Source organism: Bactrocera neohumeralis, chromosome 3, assembly GCF_024586455.1.
Source record: "Bactrocera neohumeralis isolate Rockhampton chromosome 3, APGP_CSIRO_Bneo_wtdbg2-racon-allhic-juicebox.fasta_v2, whole genome shotgun sequence".
NCBI classification, from domain to species: domain Eukaryota; kingdom Metazoa; phylum Arthropoda; class Insecta; order Diptera; family Tephritidae; genus Bactrocera; species Bactrocera neohumeralis.
The window spans coordinates 13,709,672-13,729,893 of record NC_065920.1 but is presented as its reverse complement, the minus strand read 5'-3'; the positions used below and the strand labels follow the sequence as shown (position 1 = coordinate 13,729,893).

At 35.7% G+C, this 20,222-nt stretch overlaps 1 protein-coding gene across 17 annotated transcripts in view; it reads left to right on the top strand.

Moving 5' to 3' along the window:
• The first annotated feature begins 700 nt into the window (after positions 1-700).
• LOC126753563 (sodium/hydrogen exchanger 3) overlaps positions 701-20,222 on the top strand; it is a 56,923-nt gene continuing 37,401 nt past the window's right edge. For all 17 annotated transcript variants that reach the window (XM_050465098.1, XM_050465092.1, XM_050465101.1 and 14 more), the window contains exons 1-3: positions 701-2,070; positions 8,136-8,388; positions 13,501-13,764. In XM_050465098.1, coding sequence (XP_050321055.1) covers positions 715-2,070; positions 8,136-8,388; positions 13,501-13,764 — 1,873 coding nt within the window. In that variant the 5' untranslated portion in view covers positions 701-714. The remainder of the gene's footprint in view (positions 2,071-8,135; positions 8,389-13,500; positions 13,765-20,222) is intronic.

Genomic DNA, 20,222 nt, shown 5'->3' with positions numbered 1-20,222 from the left:
TATATATCTTCAAGGAATTTGGCATGAATTATTGCCTAAAGCAATGGTGTAATCCTCAAATAAATTGTTCAGATCGGATTCCTATAGCATATAGCTGCTTTACAAACTGAACGATCGAAAACAAGCGCTGGCATGGAAAACTTTTTCATATGAGAAGATATTTCTATGAAATTTTACATGGGTTATTGCCCAAGGCAACGTTTCAATCTTCAAAAAAAATGGTGCAGATCGAGTTACTCTGGCATATAGCTGCCATACAAGCTGATTGTTCACAGTTCTTGTAAGGAATATTTTGTATTTGTGTAGGGTATAATAGCTTCGGTGCAAGCGAAGTTAACATTTTTTTTTGTAATTCTCACTAGGTGTGCTCATAAAATTTTGTTTTCGAGTAAAAAAAAGTTTAAAAAATCAAAAAATTTTCCAATTGCATTTTTCGAAACATATATGTATATTAAACTGTCTTTAAATAAACTTTTTTTTCATTACAGTTTCAAAACGTGGACTAATGAAAACCAGCAGGAAAGCTCAACGATTTTGAAAAATCTGTAATTCGAAAGCCAATCACAAAAGAAAATAGTCAAATCGTCAAGATTCACTATTTAATAAAGATCTGGATATAGTAAATAAACCAAGCCATTTAATATATTCTACAACTCCGTCAGCAAATTTCAACTCACCAGATTTTTCGTTCGTTGCAACGTTCTAATTGCTGTAATGCTAATAAATGCAAGTTCCAATGAAGAAGCTGCTCGTTTTAGTAATGCTAATGTAACAAATAAATTAATCCATAATAATATATGTACCACAGCGAAAAATTCTACAAGATCGAGTCGCCTGCACAATACCAGTGTCAGCGAACTGTACCGAATGGCAAATAAAATAAAAGAGACTGCTACTGTAGGGTGTCATGTGTATGATAGCGTCGGCACATTGGCACAAAAATTGAGTGCAACGCAAAGTATTTGCTGGTGTCACCTGCGAAAAGACCAAGTAAAGTGCGTGAATTGTCAAAGAGCTGCAGCTGCTGCCGCGACTACGACAACAATGGCGACAATGACGACGATGACCACCAAAGTCGCGGCTGGTAGCAACGAAAGCGCTATTGCTGATAGTGATATTGAAGATGATGACTGTTCTGATTCTAATTGTGATTCCGATTCGGATACGGCCGAGATAGGCAATGTTACGGTTAATGAAGGCGGCGATGCCAGATCGTACATTGATTGTAAGACAGTTACGGAGAATGCATTTGTCGATAACGAAGTGACAACGGTTTTGAATGGTGCTAAATTTAGTAAAATAATGAATATATTTCAAAGTAATATTAATAATGCTGCTAGTGATTCTAATAAATGCAAAGAAGCATTTGCAAATGCTTATGTTAATAAGAATTATGGGAAAACTGCTTATAATAAGGATAAACGTAATAGTAATAGTGATAATATAGTGTTTAGTGAACGTAGTCCAAAACTCGCAACTATAAATTTAAGCCAAAATAGTAGTAGTCGTAGTAATTTAATTGAATGTAGTAGTGAAGAAACCAAACCTAATGTGCATGGTACAAAAAGAAATTCGACGCTAACTGACGAAGCGATACGTAGTAATGAGTTTTGCGCACAAAGTGACACTTTTGCTTCAGCGCGTGCGCAACTGCTTACCTTCTGGCTGGCATTTGTTGCTTTTTGTGATGCGGTCACCATTAAACATGACGATCCGCGCCTCAAAGATGCGCGGCGACGTCAAGAACAGGAGAAATCCAGCGAAGAGCAACAAAAGAAATCAACAGAGTCGCAAACGCTGCCTGGCAACAAGAATGATACTACTACCAAAGGAAAGCCGACGCGACATTTAAAGTTGCTGACCAATCGCAAGCTAATATTTCTGTTTGTTGTCTGTGTGTTTTTCTCCTGCTTGAATCGCATTGAAGGCCGTCCGAATAGTTTGCCGCAACAAAATGTGATTACCGATGGTTCGCCCGTCACTTTACCGACCCCAGCGGCTGTTGTCGCTGCTACAACCTCAAAAGCGGCCAGGCAGGACGAAAGCGGTGCAACAACTGCACGTTTGTCGGTAAGTTTCGATGTTTGACTAACCGTATTTATATTAGATCAAGTCTTATATTCATATTTCATCTGCGCATATTCATGTTTCGGAGATTTCGATTTAATGATTTAATTTTTAAAGACTAAAGAATTTGTGTGCTCCAAAGCAGTGACAACTATGTATCACATATGTATGCATATTGTGTCGTAATGATAGAGTAGCTTTTTTATAACCATATTCAAATGGAATTTCCTTTCATTGCTCTAATATTGCAACCTTGAACTTGAAAGTGTTTATTATGAACGAACGGGCAGCTAGCAAACAGAGCGACTATTATCTAGTTACTCATATTTACTCATATGCATATATGTATGTATGTATGAATACATAGCACTGTCCGTCAGGCAAATGCAACTCAAACACACTTGACTGACTTTAATAGAAACTATTCTGTGTGCAAATAAACATCGAAATATACATACGTGTGTGTGCTTATGGCTGCTGGTATATAAACTGCAGATGCAATGAAGCAGCAAGCGACATCTTTAATATATGTTTAAATATATTTACATAGATGCTATATAAGCAAAAATCTTTCGCTTGGAAGTATGAGTAATATTGTCATTAGCACTTTTAGCTTTTATTGCCATTTACAATGACATCCTCATATTACACTATGGTTTGTTCTCTTCCTCTATAATTTGCTGATGATGAATATTCGCATATACTTTTTTGTATGTGTGATGTATCTATGATTATAAATGCCCGTTTTATGACAGACTTTCTCAGCTTTATTTAACTATTTGTTGAACTTCTAGCATTAACAAATTTTGTTTGTTTTTTATTATACAAGCGGAGATCGCGTTTTGAATTTTACTGTTCCCAGAATTTAAGTTTCTAATATTTATTGATTTGACAATTATAGAGTCAATAAACGTCACATATAGTGAACGGAATATATCATTACCAAATTTCTAGTAATGAAAGTTATTATATATTTAAACAAGAAAGGAAGGGCTAAGTGCGGGTGCAACCGACCATTTTACACTCTTGCAACTGAAATAATCAAAGCCAGGAAAATATATACCTTAAGGTGTAAAACGTTAACCAGAGGATCGGAATTCAAGCAATTAGCAGTAGCAACTATATATAACTCATTTACTGACCGACATATTCGACAAAAGGTTTATTGGAAAAACTAAAATCATTACGTGTAGTACATGGGAGTTGGGTGAAACGACTTTATCTTATTTATACTATTAAAATGCCACATACTCTTAAAATGTTTCCAGCGATTCATTAAGGTACCTCACAAACCATTACCAATCAAATGGAGTAAAGGCAGCCGTATGTTCGAAAATCCTGATTTTAGTTATATGGGGCTAGGTCAAGTTTTCGTCCAATTAAATTCGTTTTAGACACAAAGAAACATTGTTACGAGTAAAACACGCTCTCACATTTTCAATGAGATAACTCACATATTGGCCGATATATGTGGTGTAAAGTCACCTGGAAGTTTGAAAATCTGTATAATAGGTACATATATGAGGGCTTAGGGAAGTATTTTGATAAACAGAGATATTATTATTACTAAAAGATTATCTCTGAATTTCAATTGTATATCCCATATATCGATCGAAACTTTCGTTCAAAAATCGAATATAGATACTTGGGTCCACATATTCGGTACCTAGGAGCTTGAACGATTTTTGTTGGAATTGGTAAATTTTTGGTCATAAGTTGGCATACTTTAAAGGAATTATTGTACAAAATTTTATATTATTTTCTAATTGTGTACTGGAAAGTGGCAGAATCAAGTGGAATTTAAAATTGCGCTTTGTGGAAAGTAAGCGTAATTGTAGTCCGATTTCGTCCATTTTCACACTGGAACATAGAAATATGAAAGAACTGTCACGCACCAAATTTTGTCGAAATCGGTGGGTCGGGTCCCGAGATATGGGATTTCATTAAAAAGTGGGCGGTGTCACTATATCGTCCAAGTTTTACACCAGGTCTCATAAGGCCCTCTCATACCATCTCGGAGGATTGTCTCTGGCGTATTTAGTTATTGATTAATTGCGCTTTGGTAATTTTTAACAGTACCATTATATGGGGAGTGAGAGGGGTTATCTTCCGATTTTATCCATTATTAAAATATAAAAAAATACAGTTTACGTGATCAAGCGTAGTATTAAATTATTAGGTAATTTAGGAAAAATTACCTTATTTATTTATATACCAATAAATTGTTATACCCTGAATAGGGTATATTTATTTTGCTACGATGTTTGTAACACATATCATATAAAATATATTTATAAATTATCAGCCTGTCGAGCCGAGTCGATTTAGTCATATGCCGTGTGTCTGTCTGTATATGCAAAAACCTCAGTTTTTGATATATCATTCTAAAATTTTGAAAACGTCCTTTCCTTCTCAAGAATTCATTGGTCACAACCATCGATACCAGATCGCTATAGATATAGCTATCACACAAATTGATCGATCACACTCAAGTCCTTGAATGGAAACTTTTTTTATTTGACAAGATATCTTCACAAAATTTATCGAAAATTATAACACCGGGTACCGCTATAAAATCTCCACAAATTATGCAGATCGTACCACTAAAGCATATAGCTGCCATTCAAATTGTTCCATCAAAATCAAGGTGCGGATTTTTTGTACTCTTTAATGCTATAAAAATGCAGCCATGAAGGCTATTACATCTTCGGTATGGCCGAAGTTAACGTTTTTTCTTCTTTTACTTACAGAAAGTTCCTCACGAGTCGTAGTTCTTAGTTGCTTGTAGATTTCGTAACTTCCGCACAAAAAGAAATATCCAATTGAAAAGAAAATGTCTGACATACTTACATACATACAAAGCATGCTCGCCAAATGCCAATCGACTTAAATTAAACCTGGAAAAATTCCGTTTGACTTTGTCAATGCCTTTGTTGCTGCGAAAAAATAGTAGTTATTTAAAAGCACTTTTTTCAAATATTTGCATTGTGTTATTGACTTGTCCGGTAAATTTTGTTGTGCTATTGATTATGGAATTTGGCTGACAATTGTCAGAAATTAGTAAAATTACTTTTCATTTCAACATTTTACCTACATACATATGTATCATAAAGACACAGACTGCACGAATATATTGCACAATTCAATTGATGCAGTATTGCTGCATTAGGTGTATACGATCATTTCAGGTTTATTCACTTCATGCCTGTCTAGTTTTGATAAAGTAGGGAAGTGCTAAATGCGGGCGAAATTCAACATAGATACATTGGTATAATATTTTATTATGAGAGATTAAGAGAAGTATTAAAAATTCAAATATATTATTTAGGGCAGTTGCCTTCGAAAATGATACAATTATTCTAATGACTTCCCAACTTTTCGTTACCGACAATAATCGCTGCAATGTTGGTTAATTTCGTTGAAGCAACCTATTCTACCATCGTCTTGAGTGTTTTGCGATACGGTGCATTTGGATAGTCGAAATAGTCTTTTCGTATTTCTAATCAAACTTCAACTTATTTTTTATATTTATACTTACAAATATGTACCATTTTGGTCGACCACTTTTTGCCATTTTTAAACTATTCAATTTTAGTTAGTGCTAGTGATTCTCTTATACAAACGATACGATTAGTGTGTCTGATGCCACCAAGCTATGTGATGACGTTCAGTGTGTCTGATGCAAATGCGAATTGAATAATTCTCACTTTAATGTGTGAAGTGTGTCAACATTCAAAACAATTAATTTTTCTATTAATATAATAAGCATTATATTTTCCAAACAATAATTATGCTGCAACTATTGACTAGACACGACACGTTTAAAATTAATGCTCGTACATTAGTGACTATGTCTGTTATTTATTATTGTTCTAACATGGACATAATTCCTCTCAATGCAAAATATGCACGCTAGTTTATCAAAAAGCCGTATTGTTTGCATCAATACACATGCAGCATTAACAGCCAAAGTAATATTTATTAAATATATTTTTATGAAGTTGCACAGTGCAGTTCGAGTTGGTTAGATTTGGTTTTACCGCCAACTTCCAGTGTTAACTAGACATTGGTGCAAATGAGGCCAATCGCTTGTAGCAGAATAAAGTTGGCAAAGTGATATGCTGAGCATGCATACGAACATACATACATACAATATATGTACATATATGCAAGTATGTCCACGTCTGGGTCGACATGAAAATCTGTTTTTTTCTTTAATTTTTATTCATTAAACTTCAAGATTTAACATTCAATCGCCAGTGCTGCGTCCAAACGCGCACAAAATTCGCTTGCGCTTACCTTTTTGCTATTGCAGCTTTGTCCAGTTCAGTTTTATAGATAAAGAGGTAAACAAGCGCTTTATAAATAAGCGAGTTTTAAAGTAGTCTTAATGTTTCTTATGTGTAATTTTGTACATGTCTTCTGTGATAACGTTTTTTATAAAAAAAAATCTATTTTTAATGACATTTTTTCGACGCTTACATGCGTCGTTAGATTGTGCAAAAGAAGTCTGGGAGCTTATGAGCCTAAACAATAAATATGTGTGTGTGCATTACCTAACTTGAATTAGTTAACTTTGATAATTGCAGAGCTATAAATAACTCAAAGTTGTTGGAACACTAATTTTATAGTGTCAGCGCGTAATTTGTTGTATTTAAAATTGTTTAGCTTTATCATAAATAAATCAGTAAAATGTAAAATATGTGGAAAATCCCATTATCTATTTTTGACGCTCAACGCGTTTCTTGGTTATCAATGCTAGAAGTAGTTTGCGCTATCGATGGTCTGAACTTATTCCAGTTAGAATTTAGTTATTGTAATTAACACTTAATGCCCTAAATGATTGATAGCGTGCTGACGTCTGAGGTTACATTGAAGTTTTTCATTACAAAATATTTAATTTTGAAGTACTTGTGATATTTACACTTATCTGTAGATACGGAAATTCTCTATATGTTCCTGAAAGACTATTTTTGTTCTTATCACTTGATCACAATTACGCATTTTCTATAATTTTGTAGCTGGTTATCGAAATAAAATACTCATAAATATGAAATGTTAGGTAACATATTGGCGATACGTTTCCAAGAGACCTTTTGCCACAAAAACCCCTTCACGGTCGTTCAAATTTTTAACCTGAGATTCTTTCAAACGATTGGCATTTAAATTAATTTTGTACTATCTGTAACATAAGGCATGAAGAAACGTACAGGGTTTGTCCGGAAGGTAATAGGACAAGACATCGCAAGCGATTAGGGGTTGCACCACGACAATGCCCCGGCTCACACTGCCTTTCTAGTGAACAGCTACATAACCAAGGCCGGCATCCCAACGCTTCCGCAGCCGCCCTACAGCCCAGATGTGGTCACCCCGAACTTTTTTGTTTCCTTGCCTAAAAAGGCCGATGAAAGCATTTTGAGACGACAGAGAGGATCCAAGCAGCATGCGCCTTGGCTCTCAAGGCTATTCCGGAGAATGCCTTCCGTGACGCCTTCAATGCTTGGAAATTGCGCTGGCAGCGCTGCATCGACGCAGGAAGGAGCCTATTTTGAAAGTTTTTAAAGAATTGTAACGATTGGTTCAATAAATTGATGTAAATCGACTCAGTCCTTTTACTTTCCGGACAAAGCCTGAATATACTCGTCTGAACTCATCTCTAATAGGCCAGAGTATAAAATTTTTGGAAGCAAAAAAATCATAGCATGATGAAACGCCAAAAAATGATAGTAAAAATAGTAAAAAAAAAATTTACGAGCCATCTGTGATCGGGAAGAGGAAGGGGAGGGTTGTGCGATTGAATTTTTAAGCGTTAAAACAGTTTATCTCAACTTCCGGCAAAATGACGAGTCCTATAGAAAAAATTTATATGGCAACGTTGTAGCTAACGAAAACATCTATCCATTTTGGACGCAGAATTTTCACATAACCACAAAACGTATATGAAAAAATTCAAAAAACCAAGTTTTTTTTTATTTATTTCTTGCATACAAATTTTACGAAATTTGGAATAAGCTTCCTTTTCCTTCTTATGTCCCAAGTACATTGTATTTTTTAAATTTATTTTTCAGGGCGGTGCTGGTGACAGTGAAGGCAATAAAATTGTACAACAAACGAACGCAATAGCACCAGAACCTACACCAAGTGAAAAGCCAAAGGAAGTCGATACACATAGACCACCGATAATGATTTCAGCACATGACGACGATGATCCATATGCGCACAGACCGGAGCGCTATCCGCTCTCGCAAGTTGACTTTGACAGAGTGAAAACGCCATTTATAATCGGCATTTGGATATTATCAGCGAGCATAGCGAAAATTGGTGAGTACGAATTAAAAACCTTTAGTGTCGGACTTAATGTAGCATAGTATATATGTAATAATATTGTTATAATATGTGATATACTACGCACCATAAACTACCGGTTATATGTAATGGCATATATGCTAAATTAGCATGTGTAAAAAATAAAAAAAATCAATAAAAGAGATTTGCGGAAATGGCACAGTCATGATGTACAACTATACCAGTGAAATCAATTATAAAAATGATAATGAGTTCCAGTAAATGTCGCTGATAATTATTTAATTGACTTAACGCAAGTAAAGTTGACCCATAATTGATGGTAATTTAGTATTGAAATCAACTCAGAGTGTGCTATGAATATATGTATATACCTTAGGCTGGGTCGATTTGTGGGGAGGCAAAAAAATCGCCCATTGCTCTATGAAAATAATATTCTAGGGATCAAAATAAGATACCATACCTCTGAAACGAATTTTGATGTCCCCCAATTTGGGTCGAACTTTTGGGTAGGGTCCAATCGAGTCCAAATGTATGACCGACCCCCACTAACTTTGGACGGCCGATCCACCCATGCCAGTGGCACACCCCCTGGAACTGCCCTGGGGGGTTCCCCATAAAATCATTTCAAAAAATCACCATTTTTGGTGATTTACATGAAAAAATCAGCTAAATTGCTATGTTGTTTCTTTATTTATTTTCTTTTTCTATAATCTGTGTGTGCCACTGGCATGGGTGGATCGGCAGTCCAAAGTTAGTGGGGGTCGGTCATACATTTGGACTCGATTGGAGCACTCTAAATGGGTCAAAATTTTCAAAATTTGCTCCTACCCAAACGGTTCGACCCAAATTGGGGGACATCAAAATTCGTTTTAGAGGTATGGTTCCTTCGGCAAAGTATCTTTTTGATCCCTAGAATATGATTTTCATAGAGCAATGGGCGATTTTTAAATCGACCCGCCCTAATATACCTATATATAGTATGTACAGTATTATTGTGTAAAATTACGCAAAAAGAAAAACAGAAAACTGATTATAAATAAATGCGTTGTACAGTGCGAGATAAACACGCTCGTACGCCTAAACGTATGCTAATATAATATCTCTCTCAGGTAACGGTAATAAATGCTTTGCGTGCTTAAGTATTGCAGTTTTCAGACTTTTGCATAAAGTTTATCATTAATGGTAATGAGCACCGTGACTCTTTGCGTTAATAACACGATAAAGGTGACTAAGCGTACAATTAACACAGTTTGGGGATAGTCTATGTCACATGAAAGACTAAATTCAATCGATGAAAATTTTTCCCATCTTTTCATTTCCTCGAAAGACGAACATTCCTACTTTTGAAATAAACAAAATTACAAAAGTTTATAAACTGCTATTTTAGCTACCCATAGCATTATCGGTTAAACTGGAACCAGTATTGACGCATGAGCATTATAGATTATGTGCCATTTGCACAGGGGGTATTTGTCAAATCGTTTGTCCTTGGCTTTCGCATTTCATTTCAAGGACATTCACGCCTCCAACACCATGCAAACAACACTGCACGCTACACTATATATAAAGCACATAAATACACAACAACAAGTTGTGTCGGTTGCGTGTTCCAATTTGAAATGTGCTTTTGCACAATACCCAATCGTTGCATGGTTGTGTATAAATTTTTACACTTGGCAACCGCCAATATGCGCCGATACTTTGCTGTCTGGATATGTCGAGGTGCGGTTTGTGTGCTTGCCTTTTGGCAACGAAATTTGCTACTCGGCCAGCATACATACATATGTACTTACTTACTTAATACATATTATTATTATTTGCTTACTATTTGTTGTTTTGTAATCTTGAGCAAATTGAATGTGCAGTAAAAGGCTTTGTCAGGGATTTTACGGCTATGTAATTTTGGATACGATTTTAGAACGATTTCCGTGGATTTGCATAAATACACACTTGAGGCTGCATATTGCACAAATATTTTGAAAAAAATACTTAAAAATAAATTATTTAAAAATACTGTGTTTAAACAATATGAAAGCAAAAATAAATTGCAAACAATAGACGAACTTAGCCATTAAAATTTGCCCGCAAAATGCTTATAATATTTTACATACTTCTAGTACAGGCAACTAGAAATAAAATAAAATTTTAAATATCATATATACATATATAAACCGATTCTAAATATATTGAAATTTACAAAAAAAATTATATACATAGAAAATAATTTTAAAAATTACGTGCAGAGAACAATAGCAAGGCACAACATTCTCAAAGCTTCAGTATTTGTTTTGTTCTCTTTTCTAATATTTTGTCCGGAAAATAATAGAAAATTTATTAATAAAAAAATTATTGAACCAATCGTTACAATTCTTTAAAAGCTCTAAAAATAGGCTCCTTCTGCGACGATGCAACGCTGCCAGCGCGATTTCCAAGCACTGAACACGTCACAGAAGGCATTCTCCGGAATAGTCTTGAGAGCCGAGGTGCATGCTGCTTGGATACTCTCTGTCATCTCAAAATGCTTGCCTTTCATCTTCATACTCAAAGATCCATGACTCGTCACCTGTGATTACGTTATTCAAAAATTGGTCGTTAGTGAGCACTTTTGGGACCATCTTCGCACACACCTTGCGCATGCTCAAGTGCTCCGTCACGATGTCATGAACCACAAGAACTTGATTCCGCTCTTAAGTTTGTATTAGAGATTACCTTACTTCTGCCTAATCCTTCTGCTGTCATTGGGAACAGTGTGTGTTTGGCAACTTGACCAATTACTAGTTGAAGCAGTATGAGTTCCAGTCAGACTTCAAGTGCCGCCGTCGGACATGTGCGCACGGCACCCGACATGCAGATACAGGCGAATCGTTGCAGCTTCGGTAGTTTTTGTCCTGCCAAGGTCTACGATGTCTTCAGGGCCCAAGCCACCGCTTCTTATGTGACAATCGGTCACACGATCATGGTGTATATAGGATCTATCAGCTTTGACCATGGTTAGACCAACATGCTGCTGCATCGCAGAGTGGAATCCATGTTCCTGATGACAGGCAGAGACCTGCGTCTCGTAAACGGAACAATGGCAATGATAACAATGTCGTCCGCATATTGACAGCGGATTCCATTGTTAGTTAGCAACACAAGTGATTCGTCCACGACAAGGCTCCTCATTGTGGGCAGCCTTTTGTACTTCCGAGACGAATACTGGTACCCCCTATTCTTTTTGCAGCTATTCTGGTAGGCAGTGCTCTTGCTATGCTCGTGTAAGACGTGTGGTCAAAGGCACCTTCAATGTCTAGGAAGGCGCATAACATTACCTCCCTAAAGTAGATTACAAAATTACTATTTATTTTTTGCGACTAAATACTTCAGTACAAATTTTTTGTGAGCTCACATAGTGAACAACTTTCACGTGTGTTGTAAATCAGATTTAGTAAGATTATTAAAAAGACTATAGTCTTTGCCGTAGACCTTTCGATCATATCTACAACATTGACCTGATTATTAGGTGGTATATCATTGGCCTGCATTTTCTTGATGAAAAATTGCCATTTCAGCAGATAACCGTATCTAAAACACTTCATACTACCTTCTGCCACTTGTAAGCTTACACATTTTCACCATACAGTGGAAATTTCGACATTTCCCAAAGCAACTGCGCATTTCATGCTTTACACAATTTGAACTAGTACGAAAGACATGAATAGCGCGATAGTTTATGGATAGTTTTAGAGAAATGTTTATTGGTTCGAGCCTTAATTAGCTGCGATAAATTTTATAAATTTTAGTGATCTGCTGGGATATTAATATGAACTTATATTATATTATATTGAGTAGTCGAAAAAGTCTTTTCGTATTTTGTCTGTAGTTTTCGTTGCAGTCGTGTATCTCCAGTGCTACCGATCACATTGTGTCATATCATATAGTATTGGAAAGGTTTGTTTGATTGTTCAAAAATTGATGAAAATAATGAAGAAATTCGTTATATTTTGAAATTTTTGTATAAAAAAGGGAACAATGCAACGCAAGCCACCAATAAAATTTGCGAAGTTTACGGAGTCGATGCTGTATCAGTTCGTGTAGCGCAACAATGGTTCGCTCGTTTCCGTTTTGGAAATTTCGATTTACATTAATGAAAATTTTACACTGATGGAAAAATATCTTTAGCGGGAAAATGGCAAAAAGTGGTCGACCAAAATGGTACATATTTGTTTACTCATTTTTTAGTATAAATATAAAAAAATATGTTGAAGTTTGATTTTTTTCTTTTACAATAAAATGTACCAATCCTTCAACAATATGTATGAAATCCCATTTAGACCTCTGGGTCTTGGTATGAGCACAAGCGCAATAAAGGCATTTAAGATACCGACTTGTGTGTCTGTTTTCCAGTCGTGGGTGAATTGAGATATTCCGCAAATTGTCTTTGAACATACACACATTCACATAGTACATACATGCATTTTTATACCGTGTGTTCCGTGTGTGCAGATATTTCAAGTGGATTCGTAAACATATTCAACAACAATAAAAATCAATAAACCATAGCAAAGTAGTAACGTCGAAAGCACAATAAAAGCAAAAGAAATACTCAAAGAAAATAACGCGCATATTATATATATTAGGTACATACATACGTTTGTATATATCTACATATATGTCCATATAAATATAAATAACACTATAAAGTCGATTCTAAACAGTATAAACACTTGTTAGTTGGCTAAGGGAGGAAATGATAATAAACACAAAACTTGTACGTATATAAGTATATAAATATATACAAATATATGCATAAATATATACAATTCTATAAATATATAAATAAATATATATACATATATTTTTTACATATAGCCTTATAATTTTTCATACAGCCACTTGCAAATGTTTGCTTTTGCCTCTTGTCGGTTGTAAATAGTACTTCAACTCTCACTACTTAGGTATATAGTACCTATTTATTCTTATATTAAGTAAATAACAGTCAATTAATTTTGCAGTCGCGTATTTTTCTACTAACCACTCAACAATATTGCTAATTTGTATTATGGTATTTACCACTTCAACTGTCACTATATGTGCACTCATATTTCTGGTGTCTTAAAAATATATATTGTTTTTACTTCGTTCCAGGTTTCCATATGACACCGAAATTGCACCTCATTTTCCCCGAGTCGTGTTTGCTTATAGTTGTTGGTGTTATTATTGGTTTTGTATTGTATTTCTGCACGGATGTCGCCGTCTCACCGCTTACACCCAACACATTCTTCTTCTACATGCTGCCGCCGATTATCCTGGATGCGGGCTACTTTATGCCAAATCGCTTATTCTTCGATAACCTGGGCACAATCCTATTGATGGCTGGTATCGGCACTGTTTTCAATACGGCAACCATTGGTAAGTGTAAATTCAGTATCTGTTATAACAAGATTTTGAATAATTATACTAGTTTGAGGTTATTTCTTGCTAATTTCGGGTTGTTAAAACCGAAAATGATGGTAAAAATGTCCTGATCAATTTTTTGTGTTGTAGTCAAAGGAGTGTAGTAGTCAAACCATAAACATTTAAAATAGCTGTACGTGATGGAAAATTTTTGAACTCAAATTCATTATCAGGACACCTCAAATACCTCACAGACCTCTTAAGACATCAATCGCAAATTTTTCTATCCGATTTGCGGAGTATGTAGTGTAATCAGCGTCACCCTGAGGAAATTGTAATTATTTAATTATTCACCAATATTTATTTTGTCGCCTTCAAAGTAATCCCCACCCGATGTAATACCCTTATGCCAACGATTTTCCCAGTTCTCGAAACAGCCCATTCAGCGAATTTTATTTCATCGCTTCGTTCGACTGAAAAAGGGGTTCCACAGAGCGGCAATTTCAGTTTGGGGAACAATAAAAAATCACATGTCCCCAAATCTGGCGAATTTTTCCACAAATCCGTCTCACGCAACCGCCACAATACGGCGAAATAGAACTCCTTATTGACCTCTGTCCCTGGTTCATGATGCACCAAACCACGAATATCGAAGAAAACAATGAGCATCAGCTTGATTTTTGGGCTGCTTTGGCGTAGTATTTTTAGTTTCGGCTCGATTTTTCCCACCATTCCGATGACTGTTCATTTTTTACATATAAACCTCATAAATCCTTGTCCCATCGGTAGTCATAATACTCTCCATGAATTTGGGCTCGGTATTCGCAAGATCAAGCTTCTCCAAAAAGACCAGTTTACAGTACTTTTTTGAAAAAAAACTCAGCTTTATCGGGTGGAGGCGATCAGGAACTCGTTTCTTATTTAAAATATCCACCAAAATCATTCGAACAGACTTTCGATAGATATTGAGGACTTGACATCTCCCTAACACTTGCATGATGATTTTCAAGCACCATATCTTTTACTTTTTTTTTCATATTTTCAACAGTTGAAGAGGTCGAAGGTAAGGCAAGTTTGCAACGATCTCTCGACCGTCTTTGAATGCTTTGCGGGATCTTTTTTGTTTCAATGTACTATATAGCTTCGGTGCAGCCGAATTTTATATTTTTCCTTTCTCTTGAAGATAGCCACATTAAAATATTGCAGAAAGCATCTATAATCAATAATAGTTTATGATTGATTTTGTTCAATTATTGGCTTATGAGTTATGGGAAATTTACTGCTTCATCTTAATTGTGATCACTGTTTGCTGCGTAAGCTTTATTCCATTTTTATTGTGTGGCGGCATCCATTCAATTCAATTCAATTAATTGCGGTACATGCCAACAAATTGCTTAATGTGATTGTGAAATATGAAGCGCCGTCGCCGTCGCCATCGCCGTACATGCGTCGCTGCCAGTCAGACGGTCCACAATACTTGTACTTATTTGTTTATTTGCTTTTTTATTATGTCAGCGTATCCACATTATGCATGTGCAATATGAATGCACTTTGCCATTGCATTTATAGTTTTATTTGCTTTTCCCAAGCAAGCGCGTATGCAGAAAGTCGTACACGTTTGACGTGCACATGTAGCTGGCCGACTGCGGCGTGTGTTTCTAGCTGGAAGCCATCAACTTCCCCCCGAAGAGGCTTGGTTTGTTTGTTTGTTGATTTTTCATTCTGTTTATTATGTAATTTTTCGAAAGTCTCTTAAGAGCAAAGTAAGTAAGGAAATGGAACGTTGATGATATAAATAGAAGCTTGATACGTTGTTATTATTAGAGCGAAATGACTTACCGACGCTAAGAAATAAAAAAAACTAGATGAACTATTTGTCACGCTGTATCAAAGCATTCCCTCCACGATATTATTTTAATTTTTATAATGTTTAAGTTCAATTAAGCGATTACATCAGTTTCTTCGTACAAAAAACTGTATGTTTTCTACAATTTATTTTCATAAAAAAATTAAATTTTAATTGAAACATTTCATTGTTCCAAAGATACGCATTTTAAAAAGATTTTTTAAGAGGGATATATTCAAAACTTGACCAATATGACGTCATTTCCGGCAGTTCATCGGAAGTAAGGTGCCTCCGCGTTGACAGCAGAACATCTTACAATATCTGAAGGATCATCGAAAGTAAAAAAAAAGCAAGAATACATGTTTTAGTTAAGACCATAAACTAGTTATTGGGAAAATAAAAACGTGTTGTATTTCTGGCAAACATTTAAAAAAATGCTACTTTTGTTGAAAGTCTCCCAATGTTTTATTTTCTTTTTAATAGTTGTGATTATACAAAAAAACAATCTTCGTTCAAGACCTTGTAAAGATATCTCGAAGATTTTTGTAAGGTTCCATTGAGATCGGCTGAGTACGTCCAGAGAAATCCTGGCAACGGACTTTGGAAACACATTTTCGAGAAAAATGCGTTAAAAGTTTTAAGCGACTATATAGCTGACCTCGAGCGCGTAACTTTTCAAGGCTGTATCTCCAAAACCATTACTCGGATCAACTTGAGAACTTAGAAACAATTCTAGAGATTTTTTTAAATCTATTAACTCATGTAACCCCTTAAAATAAAAATTTTCAATTCGTTAATAATAACAAAGCGTCAGAAATTTTTCCTAACGTTCCACGAAAAACGAACGTTGTGCAGATTTGAACTTAATTTTCATTATAGATCAAGAGACCTCCTCCGAAAGTAACCGAACTAAAATTTTGTCAAAATGCCTTTACTATTCGAAACAAGGATGGACTTATGAACTTAGCTCCTATGTAGTGATTGAGCACACCCCTTAAAAATATTCTTAATAATTATAATGACAATAACATTTTTTCTTTGACTCTGAAATAATTGCTTAACATGAATAAATGGAATTAACCGCTCTTCGTGTCCTAGCGAGAATCAATTTGGATTGTAACGAGTGAGAGTGAAAACATAAAAACCACAAAAAGTTCTCAATTGCGCTCATCATCGGCACGTGCAGCTTAATGCCTTCGTGGCGATCAGCCGGAAAATTGTGTGCTTGAGTGCAGCAACATTTTCTTTATGCGACACGTGCTATTTCTAAAATTTATCTACATACAGCGTCTACCAATAGGGATGACGTGATTTTGACAGCTCGGCCATGTTTGTTTACGGAATTGTGTAAAATTTTATAAGTGTGCTCAGTAAGGTTTGCCATGTCACGTTTCACCTTGCGCAGCTTCGTTCTGGATATTGTAGCAGGTTAAACTCTTACCTATCCAGAATAGACCCCGTCATATCCAACATACATATGTTATGCGTGCAATGACACTGGCCACCTCTTTGCATGCACCTCCAACCCCACTTATCTGAAACTCTTTTCCCTTTGGTCTGACACCGTCGAAACAGCTGACAGATGACGTCGACGACAACCTGGATAATCCTACCATCCCAGCGTAGATAACCGTTAGAACAACAACAACAACAACAAATCTTATAGATTTTTATTTTGAATAGCAGGATGAAATCCATACTGACTTTGAATGCCCACCGACATCTTTTAAATGAAACTAAAAACCTGCCTTTCAGAGATATTTTTTTCTTGGTATTCATACAGACTCACTTTAACACATAAATTCAATATAAATCTTATTTTAGCTCACCCTAATATACATGCGAGTTTGTGTGTCCGCTCATAGTTTCATTGCATTATACCTTTTGACCATCTATCAGCAGCTGCTCAGTGGCAAAATTGATTGGTCAGCAATTTCATTTTCATGGGCAAGACAGCGCAGTTTCATTCGCAAAACGCCTTTGTCAAACCAGTTTTTTTCACTATTAAAATATGTCTATTATAATGTAATGATTAATAATGAATACGGAAAAGGCCAGCAGTTATACGATGCGCTGACGTTGTTGTTGCTTTTGACTGACGTTGAATGGGAAATTGCTACCGGCTCCATTCATCCCACGTGTTGCAATGATAGCGGAAAATAGTTTGCAATTTTTGAGGAACAAATAAATAAATTACAGTAGTACAATGCAAGCACAATGCATTTTTCCCTACATCATAAAAACTTTTCGTGACTCGTTTCTGTCATTCGCTAACTGCAGTAAGCTGCTTCGCATAAATTTAACTCACACATTGAACAGGGTAGATAATTTATGAAAGCAAAAAATAAAGCGCAGTAGGATGAAATCCGTTGGAAAAGAAAGGAAATAAACTGCGGCCGCTCTGAGGTCGTGAAGAGGAAGGGGAGGAATTTTTAAGGGTTACAAACGGTTTATGCCGATTTCCGGCAAAACTACGATTCCTATAGTGAAAAGTTATATGGCAAAGTTCTAGGTAATGGAAAGATTTAAAATTTTTCCAAAGGGTGATCCGTTCCGAAGTTTGTTACTTTTTTGAAGAAAAAACACCGACACTTCAAATTTAGTGGATAATGTTTATTATCATTCGAAAGGACATTCTTTGGCATTTATTTTTTGAAAATTTTTTCTTTTAAAAGTTAGTCGTTGCTACGTCTACGATAGTTCATCCGTTGAGTCTTATTTTCGATGACGCTTTTGGGCATTTCGACTGGTAACTGGAGAATGAAACGCGTGATGTTTTACCCCAAGGCTTGAATCGATGCGAAATTGCTCGCATAGACTTTAGTCTTTACATATCCCCACAGAAAAAAGTCTATCATAAAGTGATATCACACGATATTGGTGGCCAATCGACCGGCGCAAAACGTGAAATTATCTGCTCACCGAAGTGTTCTCTCAATAAATCCATTGATTGGTGCGATGTATGGGAAGTGGCGCCGTCTTGTTGAAAACGAATGTCGTCGAGATCACGAACTTCATTTTCAGGCGTCAAATAGTCATCGGTACCATTTTTGAAGAAATATGGACCCATGATTTCACAGGCCCACAAACCACACCAAACCGTGTTTTTTTCTGGATCTTGAATCTTTTCATGTTGCTCTTCGTCCCAAATGTGGTAATATTGCTTGTTTGCATACCCATTGAGCCAGAAATAAGCCTCATCGCAGATCAAAATTTGCCTTGAAAACGTCGGATCTTCTTGGAACTTTTCAAGACAAACAAAAACAACAGCTGATTGGACATTATGGATTCAAAAATTTTTACGAAACACGCTCCGTATCTTTACAACCTTATGATGATATAAAAATATATGCATTACTACAGCAAATTTTCCCAGAAAAATGCAAAATACCCCACTAATCGAATGAAAGTTACTTTTTTGATTTCATCCACCTGTTATTTCATAGTAGCAACTATTTGAGCTTCGGCACTGGCCTCCTAACAGATGTATGTACTTTGGAAGCAATGAGTTGCTTCAGTAGTGATCTCTACGTAATTTACGGTGAACTTGTTAATAATCTCTAATTGATTGTGTGTACTTAGATCATTTATGAATTCGAGTATCTGTGCGCAGATGTGCTTTCGCTTAAGTAATCGGTGGCGCTTAACAATAACAAGCTATTAATGAATCAGTAAATAATATACATACATACTATATATGTAGATATATAGTAAAATACTATTATCAACTTTTATGTACTTTGCCAGTAAAGTATTGTTGGCTAGCAATTCATAATTGTTTGAGCAAGTAAGCAACTTAAAACGCATCACGTTTGCGATGCGATCAGTAGTACAATCGTTTTAGCAATTCGACAATATACTTGTATATGTGAATTTATGCATATCTGTAAGAATTTTCGCATTCCTTTGCAGTTAGTAAACATTAAATATTTTTTATGATTACTAAAAACATATAAATAAAGCTAGAAATGCAGTAGGAATGTAAAAAATAGTGAAAATTCAAAGCATCTGTATAAATGTTTCATACAAGCCATATTAGTCTACTTTTTTTACCCTAGGCAAAGGGTATTAAGTTTGCCACGACGGTTGTAATCAGAGCCTATAAAATATATATACACTATATATGTATGTATATATGCTACTCTAATCAAATTGAAAGGTGAATTTTGTCCATTTCTTCTCCTTCAAAGTAATCCCCTCCTACTGTAATACACTTATGCCAACGAATTTTCCAGTCATCATAGCACTTGGAAAATCATCCGTCTTGATAGTCATCAGAGCCTTTATCGATTCAGCTTTTATATCCTCAATTGAGTCAAAAAGGTGTCCTCGGAGTGGTCATGTGAAATCTTGATTCACTGAACTATGTCAATGTCGCCGTGTAACTTCTACAGCTCTTTGTTCCATCGAAGGCGGTTTATCCGAAGAAAACTCGTAACGCCGAATAATCAGATGATGTCTTTGCCCATACCTCCGCACCATATAGCGGGACAAGAATGATAAGATACGATTGGGGTATGGTCTTTTTTCGTTGAGAGAGGACTTTACTTTTCAATTGCCTACTCAGTCCAAAATATCACGTGTTGGCAAGAGTGATTCTGCCATTGATCCATATTTATAAATGATT